This window comes from Larus michahellis, chromosome 1 (assembly GCF_964199755.1).
Source record: "Larus michahellis chromosome 1, bLarMic1.1, whole genome shotgun sequence".
Classification (NCBI taxonomy): domain Eukaryota; kingdom Metazoa; phylum Chordata; class Aves; order Charadriiformes; family Laridae; genus Larus; species Larus michahellis.
Genome location: NC_133896.1, coordinates 69,025,762 through 69,046,509, shown reverse-complemented (window position 1 = coordinate 69,046,509; position 20,748 = coordinate 69,025,762). Strand labels below are relative to the sequence as shown.

Here is a 20,748-nt window from a genome sequence, read left to right as displayed (position 1 = left end):
TAAAAAAGAAATCCATTTATGAAAGATCAATAATAAATCTAGCATGAAAATAACAGTGGTATATATTTGATATGTCCTCCATCCCCTCCCGGGTGCCTCTTCATCAGCGCTAAGGAAAACCTTCCAGATAACCATGAGCTCATAAGCAAGTTGGACACACAAGGAAAGATCAGCACAATGGGCTTGTTGTCTTGCTCCAGGCGTTGTTCAAGCACAGGACTGCTCGACAGGTACCCCGAGACCAACACCATTTTCTTTACCTTCTATTACTTTCCTCTTGCTTCCCCCGTCCCTAAATAGACACCACCACCCCCGTGCCCCCCACTTTTTCATCACTGGCCCTATTCTGCTAATTTGACACCTTTATTTGGTAATTTCAGCTTTAGTTAGTACCCTCAGTAAGCCAACACCCCCTTCACTTTCTGTTGGTATCTTACACTCAAGGCGGGGTCCCCCAAACTCTCTTTTCACTGTATGTAATGCCCAGTAGCTTCTCTTGCCATTACCTCATTAGTTGAGACACAGGTTAGGGTTGGCCAGCCACTTTTCCTGTTCCATTGTCCGCAACATCTAACAGTTTCTCTTGTTATTCCATCGGTTTAACCGCAGGCCGTCCCTGGCCACCTGCCTGCCTGCCTTAACAACACATTGTTCTAACATCCTCAAACAATGGAAATATACAAAAATATACCTTATTAAGACTTAAGATGTGAAGTTATAGCTGGTGTTCTTAGACATCCCACCTATACCTGTCGCACACATTTTTTGTCATGGTTCTGATTTATTGTGATCTCAGTAAGCCCAATGGAGCTGGTAATGCTTCTCTCCTGCATGCCACAAGCTGGTCATTTTAAGGCCCTTGACCTGTCATAGATTTAGCAGTTCAACAGAACTGTCAGCCTACTTGTGCCTCCAGACCAGTCCGGTTAGGATTCTTACACAGTTGCTGCACGAGCATAGAGTGCTCTAAACTCCTGTTGAAGCTAAGAGTACTTGAATTGTGCCCCTACTCATGCCAGCTGCCAAAATCATATCTTCTAACCACCCCACACTGTGGATTCTGCAGAAGCAAGGGCACTAGCACAAGCTGTGTGTTCTTGGCACCAACAGAGTTCTCAGTGCATCTTACAGCTTTACAAACAGTATGTTTCGAATTAGTCTGAAATAAAGACTGAGCACTGTAGGTAACTTCTCCTTACGTAAGAGTCCATAGCAATTATCTGGGACATTTTGAAGCAAGAGTTCCTCAAATAATATTACATTATACACATTACTGTATCTTATATTAGATATGTAAGATACTGTAATGTGTATAATGTAATATTTTGCATTGAATAAATGATAGTATAGATGACAGAGATCCTTTCAGGATAAATTAGCAAAAAATATGAAGCCTGTCACCCTCTGAGGCAAAGTGGCTAATGATTAGATGGTCATATATTCTGCATTACTGTCTTGTGATCTCATAGCAGAGAACTCATCCTGTTTATAGTGTACTAAGATGGCAATAGACTAGATGTGTGTGAGCCAAGCAGAAATACAGCCACATGAAAAAAAGAGACAGAGACAATCATGTGCAGGAAAGGGCACAGTGCATTTTAAGATTCCTTTTCCTCATCTTCTTCTTCAAATGAGTCAGTTCCCACTTCTTCATATTCCTTCTCCAGGGCAGACAGGTCTTCTCGGGCTTCTGCGAATTCTCCTTCCTCCATGCCTTCACCCACGTACCAGTGCACAAAAGCTCTCTTGGCATACATAAGGTCAAACTTGTGGTTGAGCCTTGCCCAGGCATCTGCAATGGCCGTGGTGTTGCTCAGCATGCAGACTGCTCGCTCAACCTGGGCTAGGTCTCCTCCTGGTGTAACTGTAGGAGGCTGGTAGTTGATCCCAACCTGCAAATAACAATAGAAAAGATGAAGGAATAAAAAGAGTTATGAGAAAAGGGACAAGATGAGACAATAAACAGGGTAAGAAAATTGTAAAACTATTGGTGAGGGGAGTAAAAGAGGTAGAGAAAAACTCAAATCACATCAGTGTTAAGTCTAACGTCATTCAAGCTACTTTTTGGCACACAAGTCAGTTCCTTAACCTCACTCAAGACAGAAAAAAAAAAAAACAAAAAAAAGGCGACTAACCAGAACTGGACCCTAATGAAGAAAAGCTTAGAAAAATACATCAGTATGCATAAAAAAATTGAGGACAGTGAAAAAAATCTCTCTTTGCAGAGATGTTGTAGAAATGTTTCGCTTGCCAACAATGTATTATTACTGATAACTTTGGGGGTTTTTTGTTTGGTTGGTTTGGTTTTTTACATCTCACAAAGGATACACAAGTGTCTCAGTGTCTTCAGAGTATAAGCATTACCTTGATCTTTCTTCTCAAATGCAATTTAAGTTTAAAGTCTTATAGGGTTGACATTCTCCTGTTACTGAATATAGAAATACTATATATGCTTCCATTTATTTAAATGTTTAGGGGTCTGTGTCAATGGAATGTCCAAAGGAGGAAAGGCACATTCTATACAAACGCACCTTTCTTACGTTCATTCTTCTTACAAGTGGAAAACATGCAAGGTCTACAACTTTAAACACAAGTTTTCTGCTACACTGAACTTGCCCTTTAAACATTAAAGAGAAGCTCATGGCAGCCCTGCTCACCTTGAAGCCTGTTGGACACCAGTCTACAAACTGAAGGGATTTGTTGGTCTTGATGGCAGCAATTGCTACATTGACATCTTTGGGAACTACATCACCACGGTAGAGCATGCAGCAGGCCATGTACTTCCCATGTCTTGGGTCACACTTCACCATTTGGTTGTTGGGCTCAAAGCAGGAGCTGGTGATTTCAGCCACCGTGAGCTGCTCGTGGTATGCTCTCTCAGAGGAGATGATGGGGGCGTAGGTCACTAAGGGGAAGTGGATGCGCGGGTAGGGCACCAGGTTTGTCTGGAACTCCGTCAGATCCACATTGAGGGCACCGTCAAAGCGCAGCGAGGCCGTGATGGAGGAGACAATCTGGCTGATGAGGCGGTTGAGGTTAGTGTAAGTGGGGCGCTCGATGTCCAGGTTTCGGTGGCAGATATCGTAGATGGCCTCATTATCCACCATGAAGGCACAGTCCGAATGCTCCAGGGTGGCGTGTGTGGTCAGGATGGAATTGTAGGGCTCCACCACAGCGGTGGAGACCTGAGGGGCTGGGTAGATAGCAAACTCTAGCTTGGACTTCTTTCCATATTCATTGGAGAGGCGTTCCATCAGTAAGGAGGTGAAGCCAGAGCCGGTACCCCCACCAAAGCTGTGGAAGATCAGGAAACCTTGCAGCCCAGAACAGGCATCAGCCTGAAAGCCAATAGGAAAAGTGAAAGAATAAACGAACATATCTTTAAATTACACTCTCAAATAGAGACAGCAATACTCACACCCAGTGCACAACACAAAAGTCAGTAGTTCTCCCAGAAAATTCTTATTGTCTGTTTTCCCTTCACGCTAGAGTATTGCTAGAGCTATATTGATGTTTTTCTTACAATAATAATGCTATAGCAATATTTGAGGTTTCCCATTTAAGCCTTCCATTCATATGGACAAATGGGACGTCCGGGACTTGCGTATCTCTGTTCTGAGCCAATGACAATAGATAAAGCAAAACGAGAAGCGCTATCAAAAACCATAAGTGATATTTATTTCCCCTCCCACCCTCCCAAGGTCATGCTTCCAATGTAATAGTGCATACCAGCTTGCGGATACAATCTAATGCCGTGTCAATTTTGTCTTTGCCAACAGAGTAGTGGCCACGTGCATAATTATTTGCTGCGTCTTCTTTTCCAGTGATCAGCTGTTCTGGATGGAAAAGCTGACGGTAGGTGCCAGTTCGCACTTCATCTGAACAAGAGAGAAAAAGCATAAGCTTGAAAGAGATGTTTCACCAAGATTGATAATGTTTGCAAAACAGATGGAGCATTTTGGCAGAATTGTTGGCAGTTGGCAGAAACTGTTATGGAAATTTGTACCTTGAAAAGCAAAGGACAGAGATGAGGACTATCATCTGAGATGTTCTCCATTTTGAAAAAAAAAAAGAACTGGACTCTGCTCCAAATGTAATTTGCTGTGTTATACAAATGAATTATTTATCAAATGAGGGCTGTGCCATGCTATGGTAAAATTTCACCTCTATATACCAATCAGATTAAGATCCATCAGAACCTTCAGGGGAATGACTGGAAAAAGAGGAGATTTGCAAGAGTAAAACAGTATTTTCCCCTGAATAATCTGTCAGGACACTTCTGTTGCCTGAATTTTCATGCTCCTCTCTTACATCTGAATGCAAGGAAAGCACTTTACATCAGTTAGGAGGGTTCCATCAGTTTGTGGCTCCATCACCACAAAGAAAGACCAGAACTGAATCTCTAAGAAAGCTATATTGTACTCATAAGCAGTGGAGGTTTAAACAATAGTAAACTTTTGATTTTATTAATTATTTGTAGAGCACCCATGACAGAGTGCGGTACAGTTTTCATCTTTTCATTGAGAACAAAGCTTTTAGTAATATCTGGTATTAAAAACTTAAAATCCATATGTTTTGCCTGCATATTGGGATCATCCCTAATGGTAAGGGCATTGTCCTGCTATTCAGTGATCTGAACTTTGGCACCCAGAAGAGTTAATTCATTTCTATTTTCCAAAAATTAGTTCTATACTGACCTATTACAGTTTGCTCCAAGTCCACCATAATAGCCCGGGGCACGAATTTTCTAGTGCTTGTCTCTCTGAAGAATGTGGCAAAAGAGTCATCACTGTTGGGTTGGTCGATGAAGATGCCGTTTGGCTGAATGCCGTGCTCCAGACAGAAGAGTTCCCAACACGCGTTGCCGATTTGAACTCCTGCTTGGCCAATGTGAACAGAGATGCACTCATGCTGAAAGGAGAGGAGAAGGGAAATGGTGAGAAGAACCAGTGAATACCCTAAGAGTCCGCAAGCTGATCTTTCCTGAAACCCCGAATCAACCAACGATTGCAAAATTTTCCACAAGACTGGAATTAATGGAAAGTATTCTGACATTTATTTACAAATAGGAAGAAAAACATTTTGCTGTGCGAAGAAAGAAACAATAATCTCCACAGCTAGAGATTTGCAGCCATGCCTACGCATGGCGTACAGCACACAGGATCTACATTTAAGTGCACGTAAGCCCATACAGATAGAAAAACTGCGTATAGGCACACAAAATAAACAACAGCAGGTCCCAGCTGAGGAATATGAGCCAAGTCCAGTCATCCAGCGCAAGACACAGCTATGGTGCGTTACATAGATAAAGCGAAGGGAATGAAGTATTTTCTGATCATAGAATCATTTAGGTTGGAAAAGACCCTTGGGATCATCAAGTCCAACCATCAACCCCACTCTACAAAGTTCTCCCCTACACCACATCTAAACGAGTCTTAAACACATTCAGAGATGGTGACTCCACCACCTCCCTGGGCAGCCTATTCCAGTGTCTGGCCACTCTTTCTGTGAAGAATTTTTTCCTATGTCCAGCCTAAACCTACCCTGCTGCAGCTTGAAGCCATTCCCTCTTGTTCTATCGCTAATTACCTGTGAGAAGAGACCAGCACCAAGCTTCTGTTGAACGTGTGTTGGACAGGTGGAAGACAAGTTTGTAGAAATTAAAGGAACTAGAATTCAAGTGCCTTTAGTACCTTAATTAATTTCCATCACTGATTGTTTCAGACCATTCTCTGGGTACTTTTAATTCAATTTAACACAGGAAGCGTTAACTTGATACTCAAGAGGACTTGGTACTCTTTGCATGTCAGACTAAATTAATGTCTTGAGAAATCCTTCTCATACATACACTTCCGTAATCATGGTTGTGCAGTCAATGAACAGTTTCTGAAGTATTTAGTACTGTGTTTTGCACATAGTTTAGTAACAGAAATCTGAAACACAAAATAGAGTATCATATCCTAAAAGAAAAAGAAGCGTGTCTCCTTCTGTAGATCGCTATGCAGACTCACAAGTACTGTGAATTTAAAGGGTTCTCTCAAAAACACTCTTGTTGGACATGGTATATTTGAGTATGAATCTTTTGGCAGATGATTCCCATGCAGTCTTACGGAGTACCTAGGGAAATGTCCACATTTCTTTGCTCTTAATTTTAATACTGGCAATCTAGTAGGAAAAGGCCATTAATACAGGGTTAAACATACTGTATTCAAAGTACATCCAGGGTAGCTTCCACCCAAAAAGGAAAAATAAGTTCCAACGCCATCCTTCTTTTTCTGCGTACGAGTTCTCTTATAATTTATTAACACAAATGCAGCTGTACATGTTGAAGTCTGAATTTGTTTACCATGAAGCTAATATGATAGTTTGTTTGCACACTGTGAGCAACATTTGTTGCCCCCAAAATGAAGCAAAAAAGTCACTTCAGCCTTCCCACCTTCATTAAGATCTTAACCGGAGTAGGGGGAAACAGAAGCCCAAACTCATTGCTCATTATCTCATAAAATCTACACCCCATCCCTGGAAGTGTTCAAGGCCAGGCTGGATGGGGCTTTGAGCAGCCTGGTCTAGTGGGAGATGTCCCTGCCCGTGGCAGGGGGCTTGGAACTAGATGATCTTTAAGGTCCCTTCCAACCCAAACCATTCTATGAATGACTCTATTCTATGATTCTAAAATAATCAGACTCTTTTCTTACCATGGTTTCTCCTGCGTGCTTCCTTTCCTGGTTGGTAGTGGCAGCTTTGTTTACTGATGTTTCTGCTGTTGTGTAAGCTGCCTGGTGCAAGGTGGCATCTACACCTTGCTGGCAGGGGCCCCACAGCACTACAGCGTAGGCAGGAGAGGTCATAATCTCTCCCAGGCAACCATCCCATTCCACCCACCCACCTGATACACCAGCAGCCTGCTTTCACCCATCTACGGGACACAGCCTGAAGGCTGTTCTTAAGCAAGCCTTCCCAGTTAACTCTCCGAGCTAAACGTTGGTTTAAAACAAAAAAAAAAATAGAAAAAAAAAATTACAACTGGTATTAGCAACCAGAATTTTAACACGTATGGTAAGTCTTCACAAATAACTAGTTTCCTTCCTTAGAACTCTTAACAACTGGTAAATAAGCTACTGATAACTCATTTAAAAAATTATAAAGATTATTAAACATTGCAGAATTTCTTCATTTACACGTTCAAAAGGTAGCATCATTTTTAAATGGTGTCTTTCTGACAAAGGCGACTGTAGATGAATGATGGACATGGAGTTAACTTGCCTAAGTTCCACTGATTGAAATGAGTTGCAGAACAGGTTGAACTGCAAGGAATTCCACTGGAGTATTTGATCATCTGTGGACAAGATACATACATGGGATTATCTTCTTGTCTCCTGGTACTAAGGCACCAAACCTCATCTTTCTGCCAGCCTTTCCTTATCTTTGAGACCTCTGTCCACCTGATTATAGACAACTGTTCTTCAGCCTTTCAGCTGCCTACAATATGGGCCAATGTAAGGTTTTTTGCATCTAGCAAGAAGATGGCAAAACAAAAAAGCAGAAATAGAATTTCCTGCCGTATCTGGCGTTACTAGCAGAAAGTTCACATAGACATGGCACACACACATTCTCTCTGACAGGCTTAAACAGTAGGATCCCCATGGCTGTGTCTTTTCTCTCCAACATATAATGAGAGCACAGAAAAAAAACACAGCTGGAAATAAATTCCAGGTCCTTTATTCTTGGTAGTACTGGTCTTGGCCATCCCAATGTACACTTACATATTCAAAAAAAAAAAAATACCTATATGCTGGATGTTTCACAGAAAGTAATTACCACTCTCTGAACTCCTATGAAAATGCAGGCTTACACCCTTCTGACATCATCAGTTGATTAGATCTCATCAGATTCACACTGAACAAGTCCTCTACTTAATTCAAATACGCCTGTACAACAAGGACACATAGTGAAACATTTCTGCAAATTGAGAACTGTAGAGTATCAATACATTAAATGCAAAAGTTTTCATATATTTAATCACAGCACAAATAAGCAGCTCTACAAAGAGATAAATCAGTAGTCACTTTATTGTGAAAATTAAATATTGCAGTTTTAGTATTAATTGCACAAAAACCCTGACGGCTTGCTTCTGCCTTCTTGCCCTCTCATGATGAATTAAATACAATACAAATGCAAAATCAGTAGTACTCAAAAAAAAAAAAAAAAGGGAAGATTACCAACCTGCGCTTAAAATCAAGTTGAATGTTAAAGTCCTGGTAAATGAGTGGCTATGACATTTAACAGCATTCTAAACATGATGTATGGCGTGCTCAGACCACTGGTCCCAACCTCCAAAATTGCGTCTCTGCCATTTAACTAACAGTGTTAATAGAAAACTAGAGCAAAAATTGGTTGTTAGCTAAACAGTCAATTTGGTGAGAATCTGGCCTGGCTTTTTTTTTTTTTTTTTTTTTTTTTTTGCTTTTTCATTAACTGGCTTACAAAGTACTTAAAGTGAGGCCTTGCAAAGTAGGGGGCCAGTAGATACCACCTAGTCATATCTTCAAAGAGCTCAAGTCCAGGCAGAGCCTCCATATTTGATTCTACTTGTTTTCGCATCAACTGTTGGTTGTGGAGTTGTAACTACACTTTATAGTTGGATTACAAGAATCATCCAGCGATATCAAAAGCAGGCCTTCGTTATGTGTGCAGAGTATGTAAGAAATAACTTTTTAATATCGTGAAGCATTACATGCTACTTAGCCTGGTGTAAAGTCCTAGCAGAGAAAAAACCATTGGGGAGGGATATGGGATTGTTTTGGTTTTTTTACTAAGACAACTAAGCAAGGTCATTGCTGCATTCAGGTATGACCTGCCTCAGTTTATCTGACACTAGTATTGGAGTGTTTCTCGATTGGGATAATCCAAGAAGAACCAGACACAGAACTGTTTTCAAAGTGGCCCAGGAGACAACAAAGCAACAGATCACACATAGTTTAAAGACACCAACAGGCTGCTTTCCTTGTTAATAGAAATAGCCACCACCTCACGGTATGGTGACTGCTAGAGACAAAGGAACAACTTGAAGAGGACTACTGTTCCACTGTGATCTCTGTTGGCTACTTTTCACAGGTTTGGCGTATTGGATAGGATTTGCCTTCACCAAAAAGGCTGCTTTGTTCAATATTTTGTAGTTTGGGATGACGTCAGCCAGCCTGCATCATTTTGACACAAATGCTGCGATGGCGACCTACTTGTTTGCCACAAAGGCTCCTTACTTTTAACTTGTCTCTCCAGCACACAACAGTTTTCTCCAGTGGAAGCAATATTTAAGTAGGCCAGTGCTCTCCCCCTTGGAATTTACCTTTTGTCAATTGACAATAGGAAGATGGATGGAGAAGAAATGAATGTTCTACCCATAACCTCCAATTTCTTCCCCGAGTGGTCAGAAATGGGGTCAGTCTGGTGACAGATCTTCCACACAGACAATTTTCTTGCCACGGATCCGGGGAAGGTTTGAGGATCTCAGAGAAATACCTCTTTCTACCTGTTAATGCATGTTTGTTCTGAATAATAAAGCATTGCTAAATGGCTGCCTCATAAACCAGGACTTTAGATATTGGGGGATGGGGGAGGGTGGATGCTACATACAGAGTCTTTTTGACACCTACATAAAAAAAGCAAGAGGTAGGGAAAGAGTAAAACAATGCAACAACTTCAGTTGTTCAACTAGACAATAATATATAGTTTAAAAAAAATAAATCTATTTCCTTACCACCACGTGCTCTTAAGAATTACTATGCATCAGGCAAGCACAGAGTGCTGTAATTTGCATTTAAGACGAGAAAGCGTAGCACAAGAGTCTTTGTGGCCCACCACCTTGGCTTTCTGGCTTAAATATGACTAAAATCAAGAGCGCCTATGTAAGGAGGCATCAGTCACAAGAGAAACCATGGCCTTCAAAACGCAATAGCTTCATTTTCTCCAGTGTTTTTCTTCCACATGCTTGTTCTAAATCCCATGCTGCAGGAACTGGGCTTTTCAGATGTCTTCAGGCAAAGCAGAATATTGCCCTAATTACTGGTACATCATTGCCTTTTACAGTCATGCCTCCAGGAACACTATTTCACTTCTTCAGAAAACTGCCCAGCATTTGCAAGGATGAAACTTTCTTCTGTAGTTCATATCTGGCTATGCAACCCTCACTGAAGAACTACATCCAAAGCAAAGTGTTTGAAAATGAGGATTCTTATTCAGTTGTAAATTATAGAAGGAGTGGCTTTACCCTGGTGTTGGACAGAACGGTGCTGTAGAGCCAAGCAAAACGTCAGGAATACTTGGCCCGGTTTCAAAATTCATACAACACAATTCCCCGTCTGAAGAAACTAAGGTGTCGCCACACAGGAGTTCACAGGTGGTCATCTCAATTAGGACACTGACTTCAACAGACCTTGAAGAGCCTGATAACATCCTTAAGCTGACAGTTTTACAGCAGCAGAGAAAAAACGCATTCTGTGATGGAATACACTTAGTCTTGAATTGGAGGCCTATGGATTGGAGAAAATACAGCTGCCCAAGCCTGTCGGAAGAGCTGGACCAGTTTGTAAATGAATGGCAGTGATGTGGGAGAAGCTGTAGAACAAAACAGAAAGCAAGAGAGCCTTTCATTATAAAAGGTAACACTAAGATACACTAAACATATTAAGACAGAACTAATCCCAACTAGAGTTAACCAAAATCTAGTTGTCTTAACTTCCTTCTGTTCGGTTCAGTACTTGAGCCTTCACTCAGGACACTGCTCCCATCCCTAGCAAGCCTTCTTCCTTCAGTATTTTCCAATGCACTATGTGCAGAATAGCTCTGGAGCACCTGCCACCCAGCAGAAGGGGAAACACCCATCCCCTCCACACCCCAGCTGCCACCTCTACGTCACGGGACCAGCCCATTCTTCAGCGACAGCAGCAGCCACCGCTAATGAAACTCCAGCATAAGCAGATCAAATGCACAACTACGTTGCTGCCCTGGGCAACTCTCTGCTTCCCTGACAGGACAGCCTGCCAGGCAACCACTCTTCCAGGAGACATTCATCTTGTAGCACCTCAAGTTGACTGAGGCAGAGGCCGAGTCTCGGACAGCTCAGCCTGCCTCTCACAGTCTGTTGGAAAGAGCTGAGGGTGGAAAAATTGTTTTCAGAAAACTGGGTTTTGTAGAGCTACATCTTTCTACATGGATTGTAACTGGAAACATTAGAAACAAGCCTAACAGTAAGTTCCTAGTCACACAGTTTTTGTGGCTCCCAAAGACGAGACATCTACACAGACCAAACCTATTAAAAGCAACTATTTTCTTCCCTGTAACCATAATGGAATTTAAAAAATTGGAAATCTTAATCCTGTACCTGGGTCTAATCTCACCACCACCAGGTACAGCAGAAAAGTAGCCAAGAGCATCTTTTTGTAAGGGAGTAAGTAGAAGTGGCTTGACATGGACCTCAGCGCTCTACGTAATAACGTCAACATGGTCAAGAGCTTTTGGGACAGAACACCTAAAATACAAGAACAGAAAGGCTGTTAGGGCAAAAAGTAAAGTAAAAATAATAATCACACAGATACAGATAATAAGTAACTAAGATACTAAAGTAAGACTGTTCCTAGTTTGATTGCACAAGAGTTGTGTTGGGTGGCAGTTTTTTTATAATAGGGACTGAAGAAACAGTACAATTTTGTAACACAATTCGTTATACCTTTTCTTTTATGCATCTACTTTAGTATAATATGATCTTATACCACAGTAGTGCCAGCTTCGCTCCTGGGATATCACATCAAGTGATTTACAGTTCTGGAGGAAAAGTAGTACTTTAAATGCCAGACATGCATTATCCTACCTGGACTCAACTGTAAATGGAAACAAGGCAGAGCATACACAGAAACAACAAAATGTACCCTTAAGGGATTGCTAGGTAGTTTTAGTTTCCCTTTTGTACCTTTAAAAAAACAAACAAACAAACAAAAAAACCCCAACACATTTATTCTGAAGTGCTTCTGAATCTGGAAAATAATTCTCGTCTATTGACATCAGCAGAGACTAAATATGCTTTGTAATTGTCAGCAAATGGATCAACTAAGTCTTCCATTTCTTTCTGAAATACACAACAGGACTTCCTTGTGGCTGGTTTGTCACGTAGTTAATACTTGCTACCCTTAGTAAGGGACTAACTAACTCAAAATAAAATTATAAAAAAGAAGAGGAGCACAAACAAGAGAGGGAAAGCCTACCCAAAACAGTTTCTGTTGTTGCATCTGGCTGCTCTTCAGCAGCCAAGCGCATCTCTTCCTGTTGAGTCCACTGACATCGGCTTTCACAAATGGTCCCGAGAAATGCTAGCTGCTGCTCACTATCAAAAACATCACAGCTGCGTACAAGCTCTTCTGCCCCTTCAAACCGGCCAAGTGGAAGCAACACATGCAACAGATAGAGCTCCAGCAACGAACTGTACTCGGGGAGGCTCTTATTGCTTTGGTCTCTCAGCCAGCTACTGCCAACCTCCAGCATGACCTGGGGCTCTCTGACTTTGCTGTATAACAGGATACTGAAATACAAGAAAGAAATATTAGAAAACACTAACTCTTTGTAAAAGTTGAGATGACTGACAATTACTACCCACAAGCAGCTATCATGAAGGCACATATCAGGGTCTACACCTGAAACGCAGATTTCCAAGGCGGACAATAGGTGCAGACTCTGATGTTACTTTCTCAGCATCACCCCTTTTGTATGTTCTCACCATGATGCAATCGGCTGGCCTGCAGGCATGCTCCAACACACAGGGGTCAAGAACAGGCCTGTCCCAGGTTCCGCTTTCATCCTCACACCACACAAAGTGAAAATATCACGCAATATTCAAGTCTGGCCTGCTATTAAACGTAACACACGCAAGCCCTGTGTATCTGACAGCCACAGACAGAAACTCACCACAGCTCCAGAACTTTTGGAGGCAGATGTTCAGGGATGTGGTAATACTGCAGGACCCAAGACAGAACTTCTCTCCACCGGTTCATCTCAGCCAGTGCCTGAATCCCCACAACACAAAGGGAGCATTTCACTTCTGCAGAACTGGTAATGAAGAGACATTTAAATAAGCACTTCTGACAACCACGTTTCCCCTTGCATCCCTTCCAGCAGCCTAGCCTAGGTACTCTGCAGTTCTCCAACAGTTGCCTCCCCTCCTTTCCCTCTCCCCATCTCCAATAAAAAGGCAAATTAATCCCCCGAGAAGATGGACTAAGTCTGTATCTCCAGGAAGATGCAGGGAAAGCTCCTCAGTGCGTCCCGCTTCCCTCAAACACACACAGATCCCTTCAGACGAAACATGGAAATACAGACAGGCCCTTATCAAACAGCAGCCAAAGCAAGGGCCATCGGTGCTACTACCATTCATACAGATAATATTTATATTCGAACCTAAGAGATTCCTAACCCCTCGCCAAAAAAACCTACCGGTTTATTAAACCCCTAAAGCCCTATGTTTAAAAAAATAAAGTCACAAACTGGGCAGACGGGGCCTGCAGTCAGGAGCCAGCCTGACGCAGAGGCCTCTTCCCTGCATCAACCTGTCCCCGCTCGCACCTCTCGGGGCCGGGGCCGGGGCCGGTCCCGGGGCCCAGGCTGTCACAGCCGGCCTCACACCTCTCCACGGCAGCGGCGAAGTCCCGGTGCAGCACCAGCAGGTCCGCCGCCTCCTCCAGCAGCGAGGCCGCCTGAGCCGAGACCGGGGCCCAGGCCAGCGGCTCGCTCCTCATGGCGGCGGGAGGGCTACCGGGAGGGCTGCTGCCGCCCTCCCCGCGCCCCACCGCCCGCCGCCGGCCCGGCTCCAGCTCCAGCGCCACCACCGCCCCCGCGGGGCTGGGCTCCGCTCAGGCAGGCAGCGGCGGTCACGGAGCCTCTCGCAGCCCCAGAAGGCGGTGAGAGAGCCCGCCGCCGCCTCCCGGCAGCGGAAGGGCCGCCCCGGCGGCCATCTTCTCCCCGCCCCGCGGGCCGGCGGGACTTGTAGTCTAGCGGCGGCCTGAGGGAGCGGGGGATCAACGGCCGCCGGGGCGAGGAGCCGGGGCGGCGGCTCCTCGGCTTCCCCGGGAGGGAGGCCATCCCGCCCGCTGCCGGCAGGGCAGCGCTGTCTCTGCGGGGATCAGTGGTGGAAAGCGGGGTCGCCGGGGGCCCTCCGAGCGGCTGCGGCTGCCGGCTGTGGGACCACGACGCTGTGCCGGCGGTCGGTGCCGGTCCCTGTCAAAAACCCCTTCAGTTTCTCACTCGTGTGGTTGCCGAGGGGAAGCGGCTAAGCCGACGTTCTCCGCCCCGCCTGCCCTCCTTAGCAGGCGACCCAGAGCCTCGCAGCGGCCGCTGCTGTTCTCTGCCGCGGCCGCCGGGCGTCAGCCCAGCCCCGAGCGTGTCCCTGCCCCTGCCGCAGCAGCCGGCCCCGCAGGAGGCCGCTTTGGGGCCAGGCATCACGTCTGCAGTCCCGCGGCTTTCCCACGGGCAGCGGGAGAAGGGTTTTGGAGTGGGTGGTAAAGGCAGAGTGCTCCCGCTTTAGGCAGGCGGGGTCCCAGAGGTGGGTGATGGGTGCCTTCCTCTCCTGGCCTCCTCTTCCTCAGTCACACCCAGCCCGTGGTTTTACAGAATCACAGAATGGTTTGCATTGGAACTGGCCTTAAAGATCATCTAGTTCCAACCCCCCTGCCATGGGCGGGGACACCTCCCACTAGACCAGGCTGCTCACAGCCCCATCCAGCCTGGCCTTGAACACTTCCAGGGATGGGGCATCCACAACTTCCCTGGGCAACCTGTTCCAGTGCCTCACCACCCTCACAGGAAAGAATTTCTTCCTGATACCAAATCTAAGTCTACCCTCTTCCAGTGTAAAACCGTTACCCCTCATCCTATCACTACACACCCTGATAAAAGGGTCCCTCCCCATCTCTCCTGTAGGCCGCCCTTTAGGTACAGGAAGGCTGCTGTAAGGTCTCCCCAGAGCCTTCTCTTCTCCAGGCTCAACAACCCCAACTCTCACAGCCTGTCTTTACAGGAAAGGTGTTCCAGCCCCCTGATCATCTTTGTGTCCCCGCACACTTTTAAGCACATTACGCAGTTAAAGGAACCAGAGTTCAGGCGTAATAACAGCGTCTCCATCAGTACCCTGCAGGCAATGATTCACATTCTTCTTTAGTTGTTATTTAAAAACAATAGGGTGTCTTGGTTACAAGGTAATTACGGCAGTCAGTACAAACTCTCTTTGAAAATGAATCTCTACAGGACATGCGGTTCTTACGTATTTTGTAATGCTGACTCCCCTACTATGATTATATAATTAAAAAAATAAAATATGCTATGCAGAACATGTTAAAATGTGAAGCACATCTTTTAAAGGGGCATTTCTATGGCATTTCAGCGTTGGAAGCAGGGAAGAAAGCATGGAGAGTACAATTAAAAACTCGATCGTAACTCTCTTTTTATAGGTAGCTGTTTCCAGGAGGCAGGACCGCGCACCAGCCCCTGACGGTAGCAACAGAAGCACTCTACAGCAGCAGCTTTTGCACAACAGTGCACCCGAGGGGTTTACACACTGTGCCCCTAACTGTGGAAGAAGTTTCTGGAGGATCCAGGCTCGTTAAGACAAAAGCACAGCAGCACAGAAACATTGTAAAAGGAAGGGCCCAGCAGCTACGCAAAGGCAGAGGTAAAGGCGTTTCAGACTTCTGTTTGTGTTGCTCAGCGCTTGCAATTTGGAAAACAACATTCCTTTTTGGGAACTACAAGTCCCAAAGTGCACTGTGGGAAGAACACGCCTGGTACCAGCTAGTGCCCAGCACAAATTCCCAAATATGGATAAGGAATCAATTTTGAAAAAGACTCACACTGGCTGGATACTCCCCACTGAGACTCAGGAAAGGAGCGAGGCAGCACAAAACCAAGGTGAGTTTGCAATATACAATGATATAGTTCAATAATTTCTTTCACGGGGAGCAGACAAGTATATTCTGTCCCTCAGAAGGGCAGCACAGCATTGTACTGGTGATGTTGGATTTGGCTGCTGCAGTGACGGAGGTGACTTTTGAAAGAGGGGACTGTTGTTTCAGGTGGGGAAGTGAGCAGCAGGAGCAGCTGCTACAGAGTGAGTCAGATCCTGTTTCCTTGCAGATGCTCCTTATTAATAAAGGCCTATGGAAAGATACGCAAGCTGCAATGCTCGTGTGGTTATGTTAGAGGCAGGGAAGGGTCAGGGAGAGGTAGGAGTTGCTCTAAACAGATCTGTATGAGTTGCATTGTGGTTGTTTCAGAAGCCAAGGTGGAACAAGCAGCTTTGTAATAACAATAATTGTAGGTGAAATTAGTTTCTCTGTAAGGCATGGTAGAATGTTTTTGTACTTCACCCCTCTTCCTAGAGGGGACAGTGTGGTGCCTTGAAGGCCAAACTTCTTGCAGCTCCCTGACCTGCAAATAACAGTAACTCAGTTACAGGATTGTTTAACTTCAGGCCAGGAACAATTGCCTATTTTATTGGCAATTTATTAACAAGCAAAATTAAATCATTCCAAAATAGAATCATCTTAGTGGAGAGGAGCAATGCTCTAGCTCCAGACTTGGGCATGTGCGTAGCCTCGGAGGTTGACTTGGCCACGAGCAACATCGTCTCCTGCCTCTGTTTCTCTCCCCGGCAGTCAGGCATATTCCTTGTGCAGCCCAGATGCAGCGTGTGGACTGTCTTCTGCTGGGTGACGTCAAGCGCAGCTGGTCAGCCTGATCCGTCATCCCAGCACCCTCCTCCTACTATGTAGGGTCATGGAGCAGCAGAGTCGGCAGGGCACAGTGCTGCGAATGTAGGAGGTGCAGCCCAGCCCTGGAGAGGAGCCTGGGGCCATTTGGGCTGGTGAACCAAACTGTCACATGGACACTCATTGCCAAATAGGAATGATGCTGTTTTTCCATCTTTCCTTAAATGCGAACAGCTTAAACTGTTTTTAAATCTGAAAGAGTCACCCTTGTACGTGAATTGGCGTACACTGCAGGGCTATACCGCTACATAAACACTGGAGGAAATCAGTGTGTTTGCCTGTGCTGCTGAATAACCATTTCTAGTAACCAGAAAAGCTGAAGTTAAGCAAACTTACTGCCAGTGACAGGTAGTAAGAGGGACCATCGCAGTGGATTTTGTGTCCCAGCTAGGATGTTGATGTCCAGCTCCTTGCCTTGTATCTGAAATCAAGGATTTTTTTTTGCTGCTGTCATCCTGATTTTCCTATGGGAAAAGTGAGTTTCAGAGGGGTCTTGTTTGTGTCTGCATCAGCTGTGGATTCACAGGTTCCCTTCCTCCCTCTCCTGCCAGGCAGTTCAAGGAGAGTTTTGAGTTACAGGCACCTGTAACAAGGCCTCCTGAGGTAAATCGCCTCAAGTATTAATCCAGATCTGACCAGCACACGGTCACAGGGCCAGAAAGCTGGCAATCAGTCTTTTCTGTAGTCTCTTCTGTGTCAGTAGGCTGTTAATATGAGATTAGCAGCATTAGGGAGACTTTGAGCTAGAACAGTGAGGCCCTATGATTTGATTTGAAGAGAAAGAAACCCTCTTACACCCGTATAAAAACAAACAGAAGAGCTGGAAATTATAAAAGGCATTATAAACACAACTGAGGAAAGGATAGTTTATAGGAAAGATATAAAGTTTTGTAGTACATCGTAGCTTATCAGCAACTCTTTAATAAAGCTATGAGGTCCCAGTGTGCAGCGCTCTGTTGTTATCACCACGTGCTTTTGTTTGGGTCTGGCTAGACCATGACATGCTGGAATGGCTGTAATTTGCTTGTCATTTCCATCAGCAGTACATCCCTATTCAACATGAAGATAGCTGGCTACAGATCTCTTCAATTAGCCCAGATTCAGGGCTCCCCTTGCTCCTGGCAGGCAGTCCTCAGAGTCCCTCGGTTGGGTGAAGGTGCACGCTTTCTGGCTGTGCATTGAACAGATGGCCGATCTTGATGCTGCGCTTGCTTATCTCACTGAGCATGGTGGCACAGAATCAAATCTATTTTGTTGTTTCAAAAATAGAACTGGTAAGAGGAGACTCACCTGATTTTGAGACCCCCTGCTGATGTCCCTAGTTACTGTATTAAAAGCAGTCACCTCTTATTTTGGCCGCATGAAAACCCATATAACCAACAGGCAAGGACAGTAGAAGGCAGAAAAGGCAACTACAGGGGTTGTCACAGCCACAGTCTAACTGGGGGAGAATCATAAAAGTATGAGCAAATCCCTGTTTTAACCTTCATCACAGACGCACAAACACTGTGTAAGGTGTAAACGCTGGAAATAGGGAAACTGGAATCACAGAGCTGTTTTCACAACTTGTCGAAACCTGAGGAGTTTTACTCAGATAATGGCAAAAGCCTTCCAAAACAAAGGGCAATTTTAAGTTGATTAAGCCTCTTTCTTTGCTCCATATCAAACAAAATACCAGCCTTGGCAAGGCAGCAGTCAAAGAATAACAGCTGTTAGTTTTGATTTCATTGTTACTGTTATAATAGTAATAATTAGTGCTGGGTGGGGCATTTCATAGCTTTAAGGTGACTAATTTGGTTAAAGGCCTCAGGCATCTTCTTTTCTGCAACCAGTTATTATCTGTGAGAAAATACTAAGGCCTGTCATCACTGTAGGTCAATCAAATCCTGTTTGCCTAGCACTGCATCTCTTTGCTCACTGATTTAGGGTTGCAAGCCCTTCTAATAGTTAATACCTCTTCTCAGAGCCCCACCTGACAAAATCAGTTGTCATCCATTAATCTCCACCTTTCCTCTTTTTCAAAAGCAAATGTGCTCTCATGTTTGGGAGAAGTGCTTGGCAGGATGAGTCCTGAAAGTATTTGTACCATAAGGCAAATGAGGCGATTTGAGAAAATACGTTTCTTCTCATTTTTAACCTAGCTTCCTAACTTCTCAGTACTTCTTTTTTCAGCGTTTGTCAGACATCTGTCCCTCATTCTGAATGCACATTTACTGCAATCTTCTGTTAATTATCGTCACAAACAGTCAATGTGTGTTCTGCATCTTGAATTGGAAATCGCAGAAAATGTTGCAGAAGTTAACAAACCCTTTTGCATCTCAGGCTGCCGGTCCTGGCTCTTACTTGGCCAGGTTTTGTGATACTCACAAAAGCTGTGATGAGAGCTCATTTTAGGAAAGCCAGCAGTGATGCAGAGTTGTGTGGTAGTGGTGCCTGAGACTTGGAGAGGACCCACTGGGAAGGGTTTATTTGCTGATGCAACCTTTGTGTCTCGTGTTTTACGGTGAGCGTACCCCCGTGTGCCCCTCTGGCAGGAGGACTGCAGTGGGCAGGGCTCCCCTGCTTGCCATTTCACTACCAAACTTGATACAGTAATTAAGAAGCTATTGCTTTTTTTATTAATTTGCCTCTGAGCTTATTTATGTAGTCAATGAAAGTGCAGCACGTCTCTTTTGGGGAGGATTTCTCCCCTCCTTTTGAAGACCTGTATGCTGTTTTAGGGGCTTATTGATTTGAGAGATATGCTTATAGTTTGTGTAAAATCGATGTCTCAAGCAGTGTATTGGCCCCTGTTTCTCTGACAAGCCGATGTTCTCTTTTTCTCCATTCCTCCCTTACTTGCTGCTCCTTCTCATCTTTCTCAGCAATACCAGATGCAGACAACGGTAGGATTAGGTGTCTAATTAGTTTATGTAGCCTTAGACATACATGTTTACTTCTTGGCACTGGGGGAAGGGCAGCCCATGAGGAATCTAACCCTTCTCTCTCAGTAAGGTTTTCAGCTTTGAGAGCAGTCTGAGCCTGGGCAGGCTGAATAGGCAGGCCAAAATTTTCTAGACATGTTTTCGTTCCAAATGCCTGTTCACAGAGGAAGTTGAAAACCCAATCCGTATTACCAAATCTGAAATAATTTCTCATTTAGGGTTAGATCCAAACTGGTTATTTCCAAAAAAATGACTCAATGTAGACAGCCTGAAAGAACTTGCTTGAAACATTACGGAAAAGCTAATAAACTGTAATTAATATCTTTTGGAACTCTACTGTAGATCAGGCAAGTTGTATTTTAAATATTCTTTGTTTATCAAAGTGGATTTTAAGCTGTAACTCTCCCTTCTCCCACTGCAGTCGTCCTTCAGCAGATGTAGCCAGGGGAATTCAGCATGGCATTCCCACAGTAACTCACTCTCGCCCCAGATCAACACTGGCTCATCTGGAGAGCAGTAATGCAACGGCTTGTGTTAGTGCTTGGCAGTCACTTTGCCACAAAGTCAGCATCTGCTTCTAAACCACCACCGAGAAGGGTTTGGACTAAGGTGGCTTGCTGGCTTTGCACTGAAGTGCTTGCGAGATCTTTTCCAGCATTTCCAGTATGAGAATGACCTCGCGGTGGGGATGAGGGTGTTGGGGAGCAGAAAGAGCAGGGGACAAGTTGTGGGGCCAAGGGTGAGGTCAGGGCAGGCAGGAGCAGTGTCCTCCCCGACCGGGGTGCAGTTGCACCCAGAGGACCTGAGCAGGGTGGGCAGCATTGGGTGCCGATAACAGGTTTCACCAACCGCACCAGACAAGGTGAGGTGAGTAATTAGGTTCAGGGTCCATCCTGGGAGTCCAGTCAGGAGCAGCAGGAAGCAGGACTACAACTTAAGTCCAATGTCCACCCAGGAGACAGAGAGAGGGCCACAGACTCACACAGCTACAATGTAGCTTGGGGCAGGTCTGTGTGCCA

At 44.7% G+C, this 20,748-nt stretch overlaps 2 protein-coding genes across 5 annotated transcripts; both read right to left on the bottom strand.

Moving 5' to 3' along the window:
* Positions 1 to 205: 205 nt before the first annotated feature.
* LOC141742514 (tubulin alpha-8 chain-like) lies at positions 206 to 10,347 on the bottom strand. 3 transcript variants are annotated; one of them, XM_074585008.1, is made up of 6 exons: positions 9,758 to 10,347; positions 7,264 to 7,336; positions 4,698 to 4,911; positions 3,730 to 3,878; positions 2,658 to 3,338; positions 206 to 1,892 (listed from the first exon to the last, which is right to left on the bottom strand). In XM_074585008.1, exons 3-6 carry the CDS (start codon positions 4,723 to 4,725, stop codon positions 1,599 to 1,601), a joined length of 1,152 nt encoding a protein of 383 aa, XP_074441109.1. In that variant the 5' UTR covers positions 4,726 to 4,911; positions 7,264 to 7,336; positions 9,758 to 10,347; the 3' UTR covers positions 206 to 1,598. The 3 variants fall into 3 exon arrangements, with proteins under 3 accessions (XP_074441109.1, XP_074441119.1, XP_074441100.1); XM_074585018.1 differs by lacking the exon at positions 7,264 to 7,336 and having other exon boundaries at positions 9,758 to 9,886; XM_074584999.1 differs by lacking the exon at positions 9,758 to 10,347 and having other exon boundaries at positions 6,696 to 7,331.
* Positions 7,345 to 13,962, bottom strand: PEX26 (peroxisomal biogenesis factor 26). 2 transcript variants are annotated; one of them, XM_074585032.1, is made up of 5 exons: positions 13,609 to 13,962; positions 12,955 to 13,095; positions 12,258 to 12,571; positions 11,381 to 11,527; positions 7,345 to 10,614 (listed from the first exon to the last, which is right to left on the bottom strand). In XM_074585032.1, exons 1-5 carry the CDS (start codon positions 13,779 to 13,781, stop codon positions 10,511 to 10,513), a joined length of 879 nt encoding a protein of 292 aa, XP_074441133.1. In that variant the 5' UTR covers positions 13,782 to 13,962; the 3' UTR covers positions 7,345 to 10,510. The 2 variants fall into 2 exon arrangements, with proteins under 2 accessions (XP_074441133.1, XP_074441141.1); XM_074585040.1 differs by having other exon boundaries at positions 13,669 to 13,959.
* Positions 13,963 to 20,748: the final 6,786 nt, after the last annotated feature.